The sequence below is a fragment of the Erinaceus europaeus genome, chromosome 4, assembly GCF_950295315.1.
Source record: "Erinaceus europaeus chromosome 4, mEriEur2.1, whole genome shotgun sequence".
In the NCBI taxonomy this organism is placed as follows: domain Eukaryota; kingdom Metazoa; phylum Chordata; class Mammalia; order Eulipotyphla; family Erinaceidae; genus Erinaceus; species Erinaceus europaeus.
The window spans coordinates 14,572,279-14,589,493 of record NC_080165.1 but is presented as its reverse complement, the minus strand read 5'-3'; the positions used below and the strand labels follow the sequence as shown (position 1 = coordinate 14,589,493).

Genomic DNA, 17,215 nt, shown 5'->3' with positions numbered 1-17,215 from the left:
TGAACCCTCGCCCCCACCCACCCCACCCCAGAGTCTTTGACTTTGGTGCAACACACCAGCTCCAGTCCAAGTTCTGCTTAGGGTTTTCTCTTCTGATCTTGCTTTTCAGCTTCTGCCTGTGAGTGAGATCATCCCATATTCATCTTTTTCTTTCTGACTTATCACACTTAATATGATTTTTTCAAGCTCTAACCAAGATGAGCTGAAAAGGGTAAATTCACCATTTTTAAGTTTTTACTTATTAATTAATGAAAAAGATAGGAGGAGACAAAGAACAAGACATCCCTCTGGTAATCACTCTGGTACATGTGCTGCCAGGGGTTGAACTCAGGACCTCATGCTTGAGAGTCCAATGCTTTATCCACTGCACCATATCCTGGACCACAGTAAATTCACTATTTTTAATAGCTGAGTAGTATTCCAGTCTGTATACTGACCATAATTGTCTCAAGCCACTCACTCATCTGTGGTTGGACACCTGGGCTGCTTACAGGTTTTGGCTATTACAAATTGTGCTGCTATGAACATAGGTATACACAAATCTTTTTGGATGGATGTGTTGGGTTCCTTAGGTTATATCCCCAGGAGAAGAATTGCAGGGTCATAGGGTAGGTCCATGTCTAGCCTTTTGAGAGTTCTCCAGACTGCTCTCCACAGAGGCTGGACCCATTTACATTCCCACCAGCAGTGCAGGAGGGTTCCTTTGTCCCCATAACCTCTCCAGCATTTGCTGCTGCTACCTTTTCTGATGTATGACATTCTCACAGGAGTGAAGTGGTATCTCATTGTTGTCTTTATTTGCATTTCTCTGACAGTCAATGACTTGGAGCATTTTTCATGTTTATTGGTCTTTTGGATCTCTTCTATGGTGAATATTCTGTTCATATTCTCCCCCCATTTTTGGATGGGGTCATTTGTTTTCTAGTTGTTGAGTTTTGGTGAACTCTTTATATATATATTGGTGATCAGTCTCTTATCTGATGTATGGCAAGTAAAGATCTTCTCCCACTCTGTGGGAGGTCTCTTTGTTTGGGTAATGGTTTCTTTTGCTGTGCAGAAGCTTTTTAATCTGATGTAGTCCCATTGGTTTATTTTTGTTTTAGTCTTCTTTATAATTGGATTCATTTCAATGAAGATGTCTTTAAAATATATACGGAAAAGAGTTCTGCCAATATTGATAGTTTCTGGTCTAACATGCAAGTCCTTGATCCATGTGGAATTTACTTTCGTGCTTGATGAGACAGCACTGGCTCAGTTTCATTCTTCTTCATGTTTCAACCCATTTTTTCCAACACCATTTGTTAAAGAGACTCTCTTTTCCCTATTTAATAGTTTGGGCACATTTATGACTTAACTCTTAATGACCAGAAAGATATAACAACTTTCAAAATAAATAAATAAATAAGATATAAAAATTTTTAATTGGACTCACCTAGCAACATGGCCTTAAATCTTTGACAAAAGTATAGAAATCTGACAAAGAAAATTTGATAAAGGCACAGGAAAAGAGAAAAATCCATAGTTAAATTCAGCAATAATAAAACTTTTTTCAGTGACTTATAAAATAAGCAAAGGAGGCTGGGTGCTGCACACACAGTTAAGAGCACATACTACCATGCATAAGGATGCAGGTTCGAGCCCCCATACCCCAACTGCAGGGGGGACACTTCACCAGCGGTGAAGCAGGTCTGCAGGTGTCTTTTTTCTCTCTCCCTCTCTATCTCTCCCTCCTCACTTTCAATTTCTCTCTATCCTATCTAATAAAATAAGAAAGAAGGGAGGGAGGGAGGGAGGGAGGGAGGGAGGGAGGAAAGAAGGAAAGCTGAAGGGAGTGAGAAGGCAAGGAGGGAAGGGAGAAAGTGGGGGAGATGACTATGACTACTGGGAACTGACGATTTCTAGTGTCGGCTCTGAGCTTCAGAGATAACCCTGGTGGCAAAAAAAAAAAAAGTATAGGCGGACGAAAGTATGCGTATGTTTAAAAGATTTCAGTAAGATTGTATAACAAACTAGTTGACATATTTTGAATTTTTCCCTAAATAAAACTACTGGGCAAAATCCAGAACAAAGACAGCACCAAATGCTTGTGAGGATGTGGAGCAACAGGAACTCTCATCACTACTGGTGGGAAGACAAAATAATCTAGCTACTCTGAGAGACAGTTTAGCAGTTTCTTATAAAGCTGAGCAGCGTCTCACCATATGATCCAAGTACTGTACTCCTTGATATTGACCCAAAAGAACTGAAATGTTATGCCTACATAAAAGCCTACACACAAGTATTTATAGCAGCTTTGCATGTAAATGCCAAATTTGGGGAGCAGCCAAGATGTCCTTAAGCAGCAGATAAATGGGTAAATACACTGTAGTCCATCCCCACAATGGAATATTATTCAGCATTAAGTGAAACAAGCGCAACCCAGGTGTCCAACCACAGATGAGTGGCTAAGAAAGTTGTGGTCTCTATACACAATGGAATACTACTCAGCTATTAAAAATGGTGAACTCACCTTCTTCACCTCATCTTGGATGGAGCTTGAACGAATCATGTAAAGTGAGATCAGCCAGAAAGAGAGGAATGAATATGGAATGATCTCAATCGACAAAAGTTAAGAACAGAAGGGAAGGGAGTCGGGCTGTAGCGCAGCGGGTTAAGCGCAGGTGGCACAAAGCACAAGGACCGGCATAAGGATCCCGGTTTGAACCCCGGTTCCCCACCTGCAGGGGAGTCGCTTCACAGGCGGTGAAGCAGGTCTGCAGGTGTCTATCTTTCTCTCCTCCTCTCTGTCTTCCCCTCCTCTCTCCATTTCTCTCTGTCCTATCCAACAATGACGACAACAATAATAACTACAACAATAAAACAAGGGCAACAAAAGGGAATAAATAAATTAAATAAATATTTAAAAAAAAAAAAAAAGAACAGAAGGGAAAACACAATGCAGAACTTGAACTGGAGGTGGTATATTGCACCAGAGCAAAAGACACTGGAGGGGATGGAAAGGTTCAGGTCCTACAACATGATGGAGGACGAGGACCTAGGTGGGGAGTTAGACTGTTACGTGGAAAACTGAGAAATGTTACACATGTACCAACTAATGTATTCTACTGTCGACTATAAACCATTCATCCTTCCACCCTGCCAATAAAGGGGGTGGGGGGTGAAGCGAGCTTTTGAGCCCACAAGAAGACATGGAAGAAACTTTAATGCTTATTAGTAAGTGAAAGATGCCAATCTGGAAAGAGTCTATCATTCATGATTCCAACCAGAGACATTCTGGAAAAGGCAAAAACTATGGAGACAGAAATAAGGTGAATCGTTGCCAAGAATTAGGGAGAGGAAGGGAGGAAGAGACAGAGAAAGTTCTTAGGGCAGCAAAGGGCCAGCTGGACAGCTCATGTGGATAGTACCCTGCTTTACCATGTGAGCAACCCAGATTCAAGTGCAGCCCCTAACTACTTTAAAAGAAGTCCCGGTGCTTCCTCTTTCCCTCTGTCTCTCTCTGCTTCACTCTTTCTATCTGAAAGGACAGTGATACCACTCTTCAGTAGATACTCAAACAGCGATTAAATACTACATATTTGCCAGAACAACAGAATAGCAACACGAATGTAAACTTTAGGTGGTGATCAAGTGTCTATGAAGGCCCATGAAGGTTAACTCTACTACTTTAGCTGGCATTGCTGAGTCAGGAACTAGGCAGCAGGGCTGGAATGGAAGATTCCTGGCAGAGTCTTAGGACAGACAACCGGAGCTCTGGAATCAACTTGATTGGCTTTGACCCTAACCTGGGAAAAAACCGCCACTAGAGTTCTGCCAAGCCTGCCTCTCTCACTTACAAGCTTTCTACCCGCGGGTGAGTTACTCGATCTTCTTCTCTTTGTTTTACTCACAAGCGGAAAGGGTGATACTAATGCCTGTTCCATAATAGAGCTGTCACGGGGATTACATCAGCATACAGCTAGAAAGAATGCAGATTTTATTATATTTTGTATGATTTCATTATAGACAATTTTTAACTCAGTAAAAAAAGAAAGAAAACCAATCCCCACAGTAAATGCAGACTACATTAGACAAACACTTGCCTGTCTTTTGAGTCATTTTTTAGTACTTGTGTGTGTGGTGTGCAAGTATACTTGGTTCCTGCTTCTTTTTTTTTTTAATAGATAGTTTCTTTTTTTTCATATTTTATTTATTAATTAAAAAGACAGGAGGAGAGAAAGAGTCAGACATCACTCTGGTACATGTGCTGTTGGGAACTGAACTCAGGACCTCATGCTTGAGAGTCCAGCACTTTATCCACGGTGCCACCTCCCAGATCACGGTTCCTGCCTCTTTATTGAAGATTATAAATTAACTCAGTTTTGAGGGTCTTGAATCATGATTTTTTTATACAGTTTTTTTTTCTATTTAAGTGTCTTTATTAGAATGGCAGTTTTTTTATTTCTTTATTGGGGAATTAATGTTTTACATTCAACAGCAAATACAATAGTTTGTACATGTATAATACTATACAGTTTTCCATATAACAGTACAACCCCCACTAGGTCGTCTGTCATCCTTCTTGGACCTGTATTCTCCCTATTTATATAGTTTTTAATTCAGGGTTTTGACTTCCGGCTACAGGTTTGCACTTCTGAGCAAGGAGTTAATTGTTGAGTGACTGTGACTAAGTCAATAATGCAGGCAAATTATACGCCTCAGTACTGAAAGTTTAAAATATATATATTCATTCTTGATCTTACAAAGGGCAAAGTCTGCTGGGCAATAGTGCTCCCAGCTAAGTGCATAGTACTAAGCGCAAGGACCTGTGCACGGATCCAGGTTCGCGCCCCCACTTCCCACCTGCAGAGGGAACACTTCATGAGCAATGAAGCAGACCTGCGGGTGTCTTTCTCTCTCTCCCTATCTATCTCCCATTCCTCTCTCAATTTCTCTCTGTCCTACCCAACAAAAATGAAAAAAATGGCCACTGGACGCAGTGGATTCTTCATGCAGGCACCAAGCCCCCAGCAATAATCATGGAGGCAAAAAAAAAAAGCCATAGTTTTAAATGGCACGTTTCTACCGGATATTTGTAAATAATAACACTAAAATCCTTGTAAAACTTAACCAAAAGAAGTCAATAATATAAGTTGGTCTGAAATTAACAAGGTGATTCAGAACACAAATCTGGTAAGGAAACAGATATTCTAGGAAATGAAAGATGTGCAAGAAAACTCCAGACAAGTGAGAATTCACCTTTACCAAATAGCTTATCCTCTATCTTGATGTAAATGTTGCAAATGCTACAAAGCCCCTCAGAAAATCCCAACATTACTTTTACAGATTAGAGAAGAATAAAGACCCAAAGCAACACCAATAAGTCATTTATAGTAATTCATGCTTGTGTTTACATACAATTTGATGAGCACAATATATTCATCACACCACTGCAATTATTCTCTGAAAATAATACCCTAAATATTATTTTGACAATGTAATTGCAGTCCTGACCTCAAGAGTGGTAACAACAATGACAAAAAAAAACTGGCACAGATATTCTTCAAATTCTAAGAATAATGTTCTCACAGAGAAACTATCAAAAGATAGCACAGGTCTTTCATTAGAAACTAGAATACATTTATCTTTTGATTTTTTATTTATTTTCCCTTTTGTTGCCCTTGTTGTTTTTATTGTTGTGGTTATTATTGATGTTGTTGTTGGATAGGATAGACAGAAATAGAGAGAGGAGAGGAATGGAAAGGGGGGAGAGAAAGACAGACACCTGCAGACCTGCTTCACCGCTTATGAAGTGACTCCCCTGTAGATGCAGAGCCAGGGACTCGAACTGGGATCCTTATGCCAGTCCTTGCGCTTTGCACCATGTGCGCTTAACCCACTGCACTACCACCGTCTTAACTCCCTTATCTTTTTTTAACTTGAAATTCTTGTTTATTCATGAGAGAGTGAAGTAGAGACAGAGAGAGCACAGCACTGGTCCACCATCCATGGATTCTGACTTGTTTTGTCTCTGTTGCTCTCATGTAGTGCTGGGGATCACAATCAGGACATTGAGCAGACAAGTCAGGCCAGTCAACCAGTGAGTCACCTCCCAGAATTTTATCAGGCTTAAGTTAGCAGCCTAGAAAGTCTTTAAGTCTCATGCCATGAGACAGCTCATCATGTACCATGTACAAAGGGTTTGAGCCCCAGCACCGCGTGGGAGCACATCGGGGCAACGCCACAGACAGCACACTGATGCCACCATCGATTTCATCAAGCCGAAGAGACAGTTTGGTTGCTTTCTATTTTTTCTGGCAAGTTCATCTGTTCAGTTACCTACAGTCCACATATGACTAAAATCATCCAGTAGTTTTCTTTCACCTCTTTACTTATTGCACTTAGCATAATCACCTCCAGTCCCTTCTATTTTGTCTCAAAAGGTATAATGTCATTTTAATGGCTGAATAGTATTCAACTGAATATATATATATATATATCCATAACTTCTTTGCACAGTCATCTGTCGATGGGCATTCAGGGTGGCTTCATAACTTGGCTGGAAAATTGAAGCTATGACTAGAGAGGTGCATACATCCTTTTCAAGTAGCACTTTCATATGCTTTGCATATATACCTAGGAGCGATATTGCTGGATCGTCATCAGGTGGTTCCATTTTATTTGTTGGTGGACTCTCCATACTGTTTTCACAGGGACTGAGACTATGTGCATCCCCACCAACAGTGTACCAGGACATCTGCTACAATAAACGACTTAATACTCATTTTTAAATGCTTTTCAGAGCTATAAATAACTCATGAGTCATACTGCAAGTTACCTGTCAGCAGAGCTTCCTGTTCCACTCTCAGCTCACGAAAAAGAAGAATCAAATCGACAGCAACACCAATTGTATCCAAGTTCCTGTATCAAATTAAAAAAAAAGAAGGGAGGGAGGGAGGGAGGGAGGGAGGGAGGAAGGAAGGAAGGAAGGAAGGAAGGAAGGAAGGAAGGAAGGAAGGAAGGATGGATATCATATACCTTTTTTTTCTGGTTGAGGGGACTAATGAACCAGTGACTTCAGAGCCTTGGGCACCAAAGTCTTTTGCATAACCATTATGCTATCTCCCTGCCCCATCCTCTTTTTCTTAAACTTGCATACTGGATGGTAACCCGAGGATCGGTGCTCCAAGTACTGCTCAGTAGTAGCTCCAGAGGTAGACAGATTCATGCTCCTCTAAAGATGTTCCTGTGGTAATTCCCAAAACCTGTTACCTTAGGCAGCAAATACAACTTTGTATTCATGAATAAATTAAGAATCTTGAGAAAGGAAGTATATCCTGGTTATCTAGGTGAGTAATCACACAGGTCCTTGTGTTTTACACAACTTAGGTCCTCGCTCCTGCGCCCAAGGTCAGGTAGTAAAAGGCCACTGTTCCTTTTCTCTTCATACAAAAGAGTGGGGGGTAGGGTGGTGCACCTGATTGAGTATACATGTTACCATGCTCAAGGACCCGAGTTCAAGCCCCTGGTACCCGGAAGCTTCACAAGTGGTGAAGCAGTGCTGTGGGTCTCTCTCCCTCTCTATCTCCCCCTTCATTCTCAATTTCTCTCTGTCTCTACTCCAAAAATAAATTTAAAAAAGAGTAGGGGGAAATGGCTCTGCACCTGCCTCCCTGACCAGAAGTAGCTCCACCCGGCTTCTTGTTGTTGCCTCTACCCAAACAGTGGCTGCCAGGCCAATGGGCCCACTGCTTGTTTCTGTACAGCCAGACTTTGTGGGAAAGGGGAAGAATCAGAAGAAAAAACATAATGTCAAGACATGAAAATATGATGGAATTCAAACTTCAATGTTCAAAAACAATGTTTTTAAAACACTGCCAGGCTTAGTCATTCCACAGTCTGTGGATGACTCCACACTAGAATGCTCAGAGAATTGAGAAATTTTTATACAGATAACACAGCCTAAACTATCCATTATCTGGCCTTTTACAGATAAAGTGCAGCAACCCTGGCAATAGGGGGTTATATTTACATTCTGAGCTAACTGCTTTGAGCAGTTCTGAGGACTTCCTGAAATTTCATAGGATTCAAGTTGTTTGCCTTGTTGGGTTATACGTCATTCCACATGTCTGACCAAACAGAACCCAGTCCACACAAAGTACAATGTTCAGACAAAAGATGAAATGAGATTGAGGCCTTAACAGCATCACACCTTTTTCTTAACTCTTTACTGGAGACTTCAACATAAGCAGACACTGAATCAGACCGGGACAGGTTTAGCAATATTGGCTTTGCTCAAGGCTGTCCTCACAGTCTTTACTAGAATCCCTATCATGTTTCTGAACAGTCGTTTTTCTGGGAGTCGATATATTAAATGGCTGGGATTTTTCTTTTAAATCCTGTGAATAATGACTCAGTCCTTCCTACAAGGGAAAATGCAGAAAAACTACTACCCTGAAATGTTCCCTTTCCTGTCAACCCAATCATCAACTGTGTACAGTAAGGACGCCCACCACACAAAGGAGAGCCTCCACTCTGAAGACCTGGGCAGAAGATAGTGGATATTTTATTTGCCAAGGCACTTACTTTGGTCAAGTTTTGTTTTCTGACAGATATCTATTACTTTTGTACAAAAAAAAAAAAAGATGAATAAGTAACAACTGTCTTCAACAAAAGTCCTATTGTGATAAGCTTCTGCTGCACTCTCATTCCTGAGGCAGGGCGGACAGGCTTCAACTAACCAAGCACCCCGTGTGCACAGGCACTGCGGAGTGTTTTCCATCGGTAATCGCGTTTAAACCTCACAACAGTTCTGTGTGGAAAACATCACTTGCTCTGTTTTATAAAGGAGAGCAAGCTGGTCCTCATAAAGGCTCACCTGGCTGTTTAGGGATGGCACAGTCACACCCAACAGTCACACACAGATCTCTTCCTCTGCTTGGAGTTTTAGAGTCACATAGTTTGAAGTCAGAACGCTTGAGACTTTATAGTTTACAGAATAAGTGACTCGTGGACAAGTTCCTTAACCTTCCTGAGTCACTGTTTCTTCTTTTGGAGATGAAAACATGGAAGCAGGTTTGTTTAAGGGTTAACCAAGATACTGGGCACGAGGGGGCATGCTCACATTCTCATGCACAAGTTGTGGCGGCAGCAACAAGGTTAAGTTTGCCAGTCCACACACCAAATTTCTATTCTAAGACTTTCCTCTCCTCCCCCTCAGACTGGAGGGGCCCCCTTCCTGGAAAGAGGCAAAATAAACTTGTCTCTGGCCCACTGCTTCCAGCACATAATTCATTTAAAAATGTTAACTACTATTCTCAAGATGAGTATTGTTTCTACCCACTCATCTGCAAATGGATGGCAGGTTCAGTTTAGTATTCAAGTTAAACCCTGGCTTCTCCCCCCCCCCACCCCTTTGATCTTAAAAACCTCATTAATCATATCAAAGCCTCAGGTATTAGACTGTCTAGGCAGTGAAGAAAGTCCCTCAAGTGGCTTCTGGACCAGCCCAACTTTGCCCATCACAGCAGTGACAGGGAGGCCTGGAGGCTCTGTCTGCATTCATGTCTTGGAAAGAAAGGTGAGCAAGCTTTTTATGACTTCTGACTTCATCTCAGGTGAAAAAAAAAAATGAGTAAAAACCAGATTCCATAAAGCAATAAAAAAAGAAGGTGCTCAGTTCTGGGAGGACTTAAAAGAACAGCACTGAGCCATTCACTTGCTCACCTCGTAACCAACTACTCTCAAAACACAGTCTACTGGCTGAGCCATTTCCTAGGTTCAAGCCCGCAGCTACCACATAGCAGTGCCAAGCAAAGGGAAAGCTTCAGGAGTGGCAGAGCATGTGCTGTGGTACCTTCTTTTTCTGCCTCTTACTCTCTAGAAAAAAACAAATAAAAGAGTCTGCCAGGAGAGATGGAATGGTGCAGGTGTGAAGCCCTAGCATAAACCCTGGAGGCAACAATAACAACAACAAAACAGTGTCCTTTGTTCAAAGTAAATACAGGCTAATTAATGAAAACACTAACACTAGCCCAGCAGGTGGTACAGCAGCTAGAGCAATGGACTTGAAAGAATTAATCCCTAGCACCAATATGCCAGAGTGGCGGTCAGGTTCTTTCTCTCTTTTCAATAAGTCAATACATCTTATTTTAGAAACACCAAAACTAATTAAGACATTCACAACAAAGAAAAATAAGGTCCAAAACTGCAGAATTGAGACTCAAAATTAATTTCAAATCATCTTGCTATGTAGAAAACCAAATACATTCAATTTACTTATACATTATTTATAAATTTATACATTCCAAGTATAAATAAGAAAAATGATGAGGGGTCAGGTGGTGGCACACCCAGTCGAGCACACATGCTACAATGTGCAAGGACCCAGGTTCAAGCTCCCACTCCCCATCTGCAGAGGGAAAGTTTTACTTGAGGTGAAGCAGGGCTTGCAGGTACCTCTCTATCTCCCTCTCTACCTCCCCTTTCCCTTTCAATTTCTTTCTCTATCCAATAAATGAATAATTTTTTAAATGTTTTAAAAGAATCATAGTGAACCCCTAGTTCACTCACCCTGCAGCAAATGTACCATTATGTGCTCATCTGCAAGTCTCCAGGGGTAAGTTCTGCAAGGCATATCTCACAGCTAGGCATTGCCTCCTAGTAGCAATGGGTGGTTCTGTCATATCAATTTCTAACATATAAACTAGTGTGAATAAATATACACAAAGAAACATAATCAAAGGGTTTTTCGGTTTTTGTTTGTTTACTAGAGCACTGCTCAGTCTGGGTTATGGTGCTGTGGGGAATTGAACCTAGGGCTTTGGACAAAGGCTTATAGACAAAGAACACTACCTGATTGAATTTTGGTTCAGAGAACACTCTATGCAAGCATTTCGGAGACACCGGAAACATTCTGTTATTAACTGCAGGCTGGAGGCCAGGTTGTCCACTTGGGCTGGATCTCTGCAGGCCAGCTCAACAACATGAGAAGATTTCTTTAAGATATCCAAGACTCTTTGGAAGATAGTCCTGGGTGCAGTTTCTCTGAAAAAAAGATACAATTATTACAAACCTGAAGACAGAAGTCTCATATCAAAATGTCCTATTTAAAACACTGCATGTACTTAATGCTGTGGGGAGGTGGGATAAGGTGTCCAGACACAGGGATAGGAGCCGCAAAGACAGAGAGTCTAGCCAGTTCCTTTCCACATGTTCTGTCCTTTAATCTCTGCATTAATCTTATGATGCCAACAGTCTTCTCCATTTTGAAGACTACTGAAGCAGAGATGAGATTAAGTTAATGTCCATATCACCCAGGTAGCAAGGGGCTGTGCCACCAAATTCCAGCAACAGAAGTCTGAACTGAGTGTTTCTGCTCCCTGTAACAACCCAAGAACCAGTTTCAGGTGAGTGGCTTATGACTCCCCTTAAAACAGCATCTCTATATCCGAGAGACCACTTCTAGGTCCTCAGTCAGCGTTATGCACCTCAGTACAACCATGAGAAACAGTCTTCATGAGAGTCTGCCTGGGGATCGAATATACTGCCCCTTCTTTAGATTGTGCTGAGCTGAAAACTAACATATATCCAAGCACATAGATGAGACAGAGAGCCAAGAAACACGAGAAAGAACATAAGCCTGACTGAGTACTGTTCTGGTGGTGCCCAGGAGAAAAAATAAACCTAGGACTGTTTCCTCTGGGCATCTCAATTTCCACATGCCTCTCATGCCAGGAGTATCACCTCGACTGATTATCATTCCAGAGTCACTAAAGCAAGTGTCTGGCATGTATGCAACATGGCACACCTCCATGCAAGCCAACTTCCTCATTCCAAAATCCGAACCCAAAGTAGCAATCTGGTCCGGGGTACAGCTCAGCATTAGAGCACAGGACATGCATGCCTGAGGCCCCAAATTTTAAGTGTCACCACTTAAAATTCAGGTTCAACCCCTGGCATCACCCTATGCCAGAGCTAAGTGGTGTTCTGGTCTCCACCTACCTTCCATAAAAATAATTAAATCAAAAAAAAAAAGTGGGGCCAAATGGTGGCACACCTGGCTGAGTGCACATGTTACAATGTACAAGGATCCAGGTTCAAGACCCTGGCCCCCACCTGCAGGGGGAAAGCTTCACAAGTGGTGAAGCAGATCTACAGGTGTCTCTCAGTCTTCCTCTCTATCTTCCCCTCCCCTCTCGATACCTGACTGTCTCTATCCAATAAACAAATGATTTAAAAAATAAAAAAAAAAGAAATGAGAAAGATCTATTTTAGAAGAAAAATTTCTCTGTTGTATAGTTTGAAAGTCTCACAGATTAATGCTGACCATATCAATTGTCTTCCTTTGCTCTTTGTAGAATCACAGCACCCTACAGTTCACTCTTGAATTAAACCAGGTGACAGGGGAGCTATGCATGTATACATACAGCTACTGGCATTAAACACCGGGTGCTATGCACGTTCAGGAACTGGTGTGGACACCAGGATCCAGATGATACTTCCTACCTGCGTTTCCCACATGGGGTGACATACTTTTCCTCTTCTGGATAATAACATAAACTGTGTTTGTTTGTTTCCCATAGAACCGGAGGCTTACACAACTCTTGCTTCTCCTGGGTTCTGTTCTTTGATTCAGATAGAGAGAAGGTGAGCTTTCCCTGCTACTATAACATCTCCCATGTGATGCCAGGACTTGAACCAGTGTCTTGTGCATGGAAAGTCACATTATTTACATCCCTGTGCCCTTTCTGAACTTTTAATAAGTCTAGAGCCAAATACGATCCATCTTTAAAAATAGGAATCCTGCAGCACTGGGTACCAACCTCCTTATTTCTATCTGGATTTTTCCTTCTCAATTTTCATCTTTACCCTTTATATTAACTACGTTGTTTTCTCTCTTCCTCTCTCTCTCTCTCTCAAGTTTAGCTGCTATTAATAGTTTGTTACAAGGCTGTAAGATCACAGTGTGTAAGTTCCACACCACATCCACCACCAAAGTCTTGTATCCACCACCACCTTCCCACCTCCCAAAGGTAACCATCATAGTACTCAATAAGTCTTACAAACAGTTTGCTTGCACTTGTTTTGTTTGGATTTTTTTGCTTGTTTGTTTTTGGCAACTTCATGTAAATCAGATCTCTAGATTCCACATGAGTGAAACCACCTGGTTTAACTGTATTCTTTAAAGCACTTCAAATAAATTTCTTGAAAACAGGAAGAATATAAACTAATCAACTGAAAACTGGGAAGTTACACATAAAATAAGTGTCCCTTATCAGTCCTATTTGAACATGGATCATGAAGCTCTTACTCAGAGTCTCAGTGACTGAAAGATCAAGTTAAAAAAAAAAAATCAGCGTTCAAGGGCACAGTACTAATCCTACCTCATTAATTGCATGAAACAATTAAGTGTAAGTCACTTTCCATTATGAGATGCTTTTAAAAAAAGAACATTCACCAACACTCTCAAGACAGATTTCAGGAACGTAAAACCTATCACAAACATGGATATGCTAAGAAAAAAACCCAAGAGTTTAAAGCATTCTGAAGAGTGCTAAGAGTAATTATAATTTCTACAGCAAAAACTAACTACCACTGTTTATACCACCTGCAAGAAGCCTTGATGCTGTTATTTAATCTTGCAAAGAGAGTTGAGCTCTGTAATGTGAATAGTCTACGAGACAGCCTCTTTTGCCACTAAAGCAGCTAAGAAACAGGTAGTTGGGCCTGTGATGAAGAAGCCAATGTGATTTCTTTTTTTTTTTCTTTTAGTTATCTTTATTTACTGGATAAGGACAGCCAGAAATCGAGAGGATAGGGGAGACAGAGAGGGAGAGAGAAAGAGAGACAACTGCAATACTGCTTCACCACTTGCAAAGCTTTCCCCCTGCAGGTGGGGACCAGGGGCACGAACCCAGGTCCTTATGCATTGTAACATGTGCACTCAACCAGGTGCGTCACCACCTAGCCCCAAGCCAATGTGATTTCCTTCTTCATTTGTAGAAAGTTATCTGCAAGCTCCCTCCCGATGTGCCTGACCTGAGTCACTCTCTGAAATCTCAGTATCTGCCTCACTCAAGATTAGTATCTAACAAAGCAAGTTTGGTAACTGAATTATGCTAGACTAGGTGGGGATAGGTAGCAAAATGCTCATGCCTGAGGCTCTTAAGTCCCAGGTTCAATCCCCCGCACTACCAAAAACCAGAGCTGATCAGTGCTCTGATGAAAAAAAAAAGTATATATATATGTAAGTATTAGACTAAACAAGATAGAAGAAAAGCATTGTTCTTTTTTATTGTTTTGATTAGAGAAATAATGCAAATCACTAGATTTGTGGGTATAGTTTCTTGTTTTTCTGTGATAGGTATCTGCATAGCAACTTAAGTCCTCCTCCACTACCTGACTGGGAGTCAACACCCACTCAACCCCTTCTCTCAACCCCCCTCCCCAGAAAAGTATTGTTCTTAGGATAACTGATAGACCAGCTAAAGAACAATCAGTAAATTCATGACTACCCTGTGATAAATTCCCAGTTACATGTTAATCTGTCTGTTAGAAATGCAACCTTCTTTTTTCCTTTATTACATATTTAATCAAAAGAAATGCATTCAACTGAGCCAATCAAAAGTTTCCTGAAATGCAAATAACTATTTTAATAGCTATTAATGACTAATCATCTAGCACACAGTAATTTGCAGGATAAAGAAAAAATAAATGGGGATTGTGAGTGCTGGCATTACTCTCCTCAAGTTGAAATCCCACAGAGTGGAGTCCGGGAAACACCAAGCAACCTGGAACCTTGCGCAGGCTCAAAAGTAGGTCCTCCACCAGAATGCGCTTTCCACATCATCCCCACACATGTTTCTGCCTAGAAAAAACTTGCATCTTCTTTCAAGCCTTTTGCTACAAAAATTCCTCCACGATACCAAGAGAACCAGCTCCCATCTCTGATCCACTGATTCGATGCACAAGAAAAGAGTAACACTTGTCCACATCAACTAGACTCATTTTCTATCTGTCCAGTTAGAAAACCCAGGAAAGTAGGAAGCCACCTTCCCCCTCCCCGCCCCCCAGCATTTCTACTGTCCAGAACTGGCAAATACCAATTGTCTTTGCTCAAGTTTAAAGTAGTGATGAATGTTCTGAGAGGTGGTACAGTGGATAAAGCACTGGACTCTCATTGAGCATGAGATCCCAAGTTCAATCCCCAGCAGCGCACATACCAGAGTGATGCCTGGTTCTTTCTCTCTGCCTATCTTCTACATGAATAAATTAAATTAATAAAATAGTGATGAGACTTTACATACTCAGAGTGACATCTGACTGTTTCACAGACTTGGCACATAATGATGACTGCAGGTCTGCTGCAAGCAGCTTACAATGGATTACTTTAAAGGAGGAGGGGAAAAATGTGAAATCCAAGTTAACATATTTTAAATTTCTGGAGAACAGAGACAATCTCTTAGATATCTGGATCCCTCCAAAATGAATGGGAGAGAAAAATCCTGTGCTCTAGAGGCATATAATCCCTAACATTTAATGTGTATTTTATACAACATAATACATTAAGAACTTCCATCAGATGGGGGGAGCTTTTAGGCACTAACAGTAAGTACTATGAAAACATTTAACTTTTGTCTTTATTTCTTTACCTTCTCTACAATCTTGAAAGAAAGCTATTTGGCATTACAGATCCAAAGTAGTCCTCTAATGTACTCCATCTGCAAATTCTGTGTTCACTGTCAAGACAAGGAAGCTAAATAATGTCTAATGATTAACAACACTGAAATAGCTTAGTGAAGACCAGTCAATCATCTCTATATTATGAATGTTATTAATAATAATTGCTGTCATTTCTGCTTTAACCAAACTAACAGAAAATTTTCACAAAGACTTTAAAAAGCTTAGCTACTTCATTCACAGAAGGGAGAAAGTACTTATGAGGACAATTAAAATTCAACCGTTAGACATTCCTATTAGATAGGAATGCATACCCTGAAGACAACATATAAATGAAATGTTACATTACAGAGGGCCCCCCCTCCAACCCCCCAGAAAAGAGCCTTTGAATTACACAAAAGATAGAATTTCACTTCCTTCAAGTTTTAACAGATCTGTAGGTTTTAATCTTGGCAAGTCCTGCCTGAGTAAAATTAAAGAAAACTACCTGTGATTATACGTACCAGGCTCAAGGACTGCCCTGTCACAGATACACACATTCTGCAGCTGAGTCATCAGGTACCACCTCCTACTGAAAAGGAACTAAATGCCCATCATTGTACTGCTACAACTAAGACTTTCATCCTTGTTAAAAGATTTATTCTAATACCTTAGATTTAATTAAAACCTGGCATGTGTGCCTTAGAGTGGTTTAACCACTGTCGCTGAGGAAAACTATTTAAACATACACAACTACGGAGATTAAAATAACAAGAGCAGCTTGTTACTAAAAACCAGAAACCTCACTTACTGATGTGACTGCGTTGGACCGAACAAAAACAGAAAATAAAAATGTTTCGTTCTCCTGCCTTGAAACAGCCTAGGGCAAAGTTTGGAGATCCATCTTTGCTAAAGCTCTTTCCTACAGTTTTGTCCCCTCTTTAGGTCCTGACTGCCCAGACCACTCCTTTATTATTTTTATTTTTTAACCAATCCATTTTGCAAGGTTGGCAAACTTGTTCTGTAACACGTTAAGAAGACAGCTAATGCTTTAGACTTTGAGGACCTGACAACCTTGGTCACAGCAAAACAACGAGGGTGTCCACCTCCAGGGCAGGGGCAGTGGGGGGATGAGGGGGGAGAGAGACAGTAAAACAATAAACACTCTGCATTCTAACAAAGCTCTTCATATGGATACCAAAACTTAAAGGTTTCCTGATTTTCCTCTGCCAAGTTAGTTGAATGTCCCCAGTTGAGGAAATCGCTTAATGGGTAGAGGTCAGGATTTGCATACCAGGTTCAATCCCCTGGTAAAGCTTGTGGTGGGGCAGAGTTCTGCCTCCTCCTCATACAAAATAAATAAATTTTTGTGGCTAGGGAGGCATTGCTCACCAGGGGTAGGGTGCCCCTACACTGCTGTGAGGGGCCCAGGCTCAAGCGCTGTGGACGCTCTAGCAGTGGAGGAAGTGTTTTTGCTAACGGTGTCTCCCGCCCCACCCCGCCCTTGTGACCAGGCACTAAAGCTGAAGTTGTGCTTGCATGAGTTCTTGGTTCCAAAAAAAAAAAAAAAATTGCA

At 41.2% G+C, this 17,215-nt stretch overlaps 1 protein-coding gene across 2 annotated transcripts in view; it reads right to left on the bottom strand.

Moving 5' to 3' along the window:
• Nucleotides 1-17,215, bottom strand: part of ATXN10 (ataxin 10) — a 182,384-nt gene that overhangs the window by 137,621 nt on the left and 27,548 nt on the right. For both annotated transcript variants that reach the window (XM_060188766.1, XM_060188765.1), the window contains 2 exons: nucleotides 10,834-11,025; nucleotides 6,818-6,900 (listed from right to left, as the gene is read on the bottom strand). In XM_060188766.1, coding sequence (XP_060044749.1) covers nucleotides 6,818-6,900; nucleotides 10,834-11,025 — 275 coding nt within the window. The remainder of the gene's footprint in view (nucleotides 1-6,817; nucleotides 6,901-10,833; nucleotides 11,026-17,215) is intronic.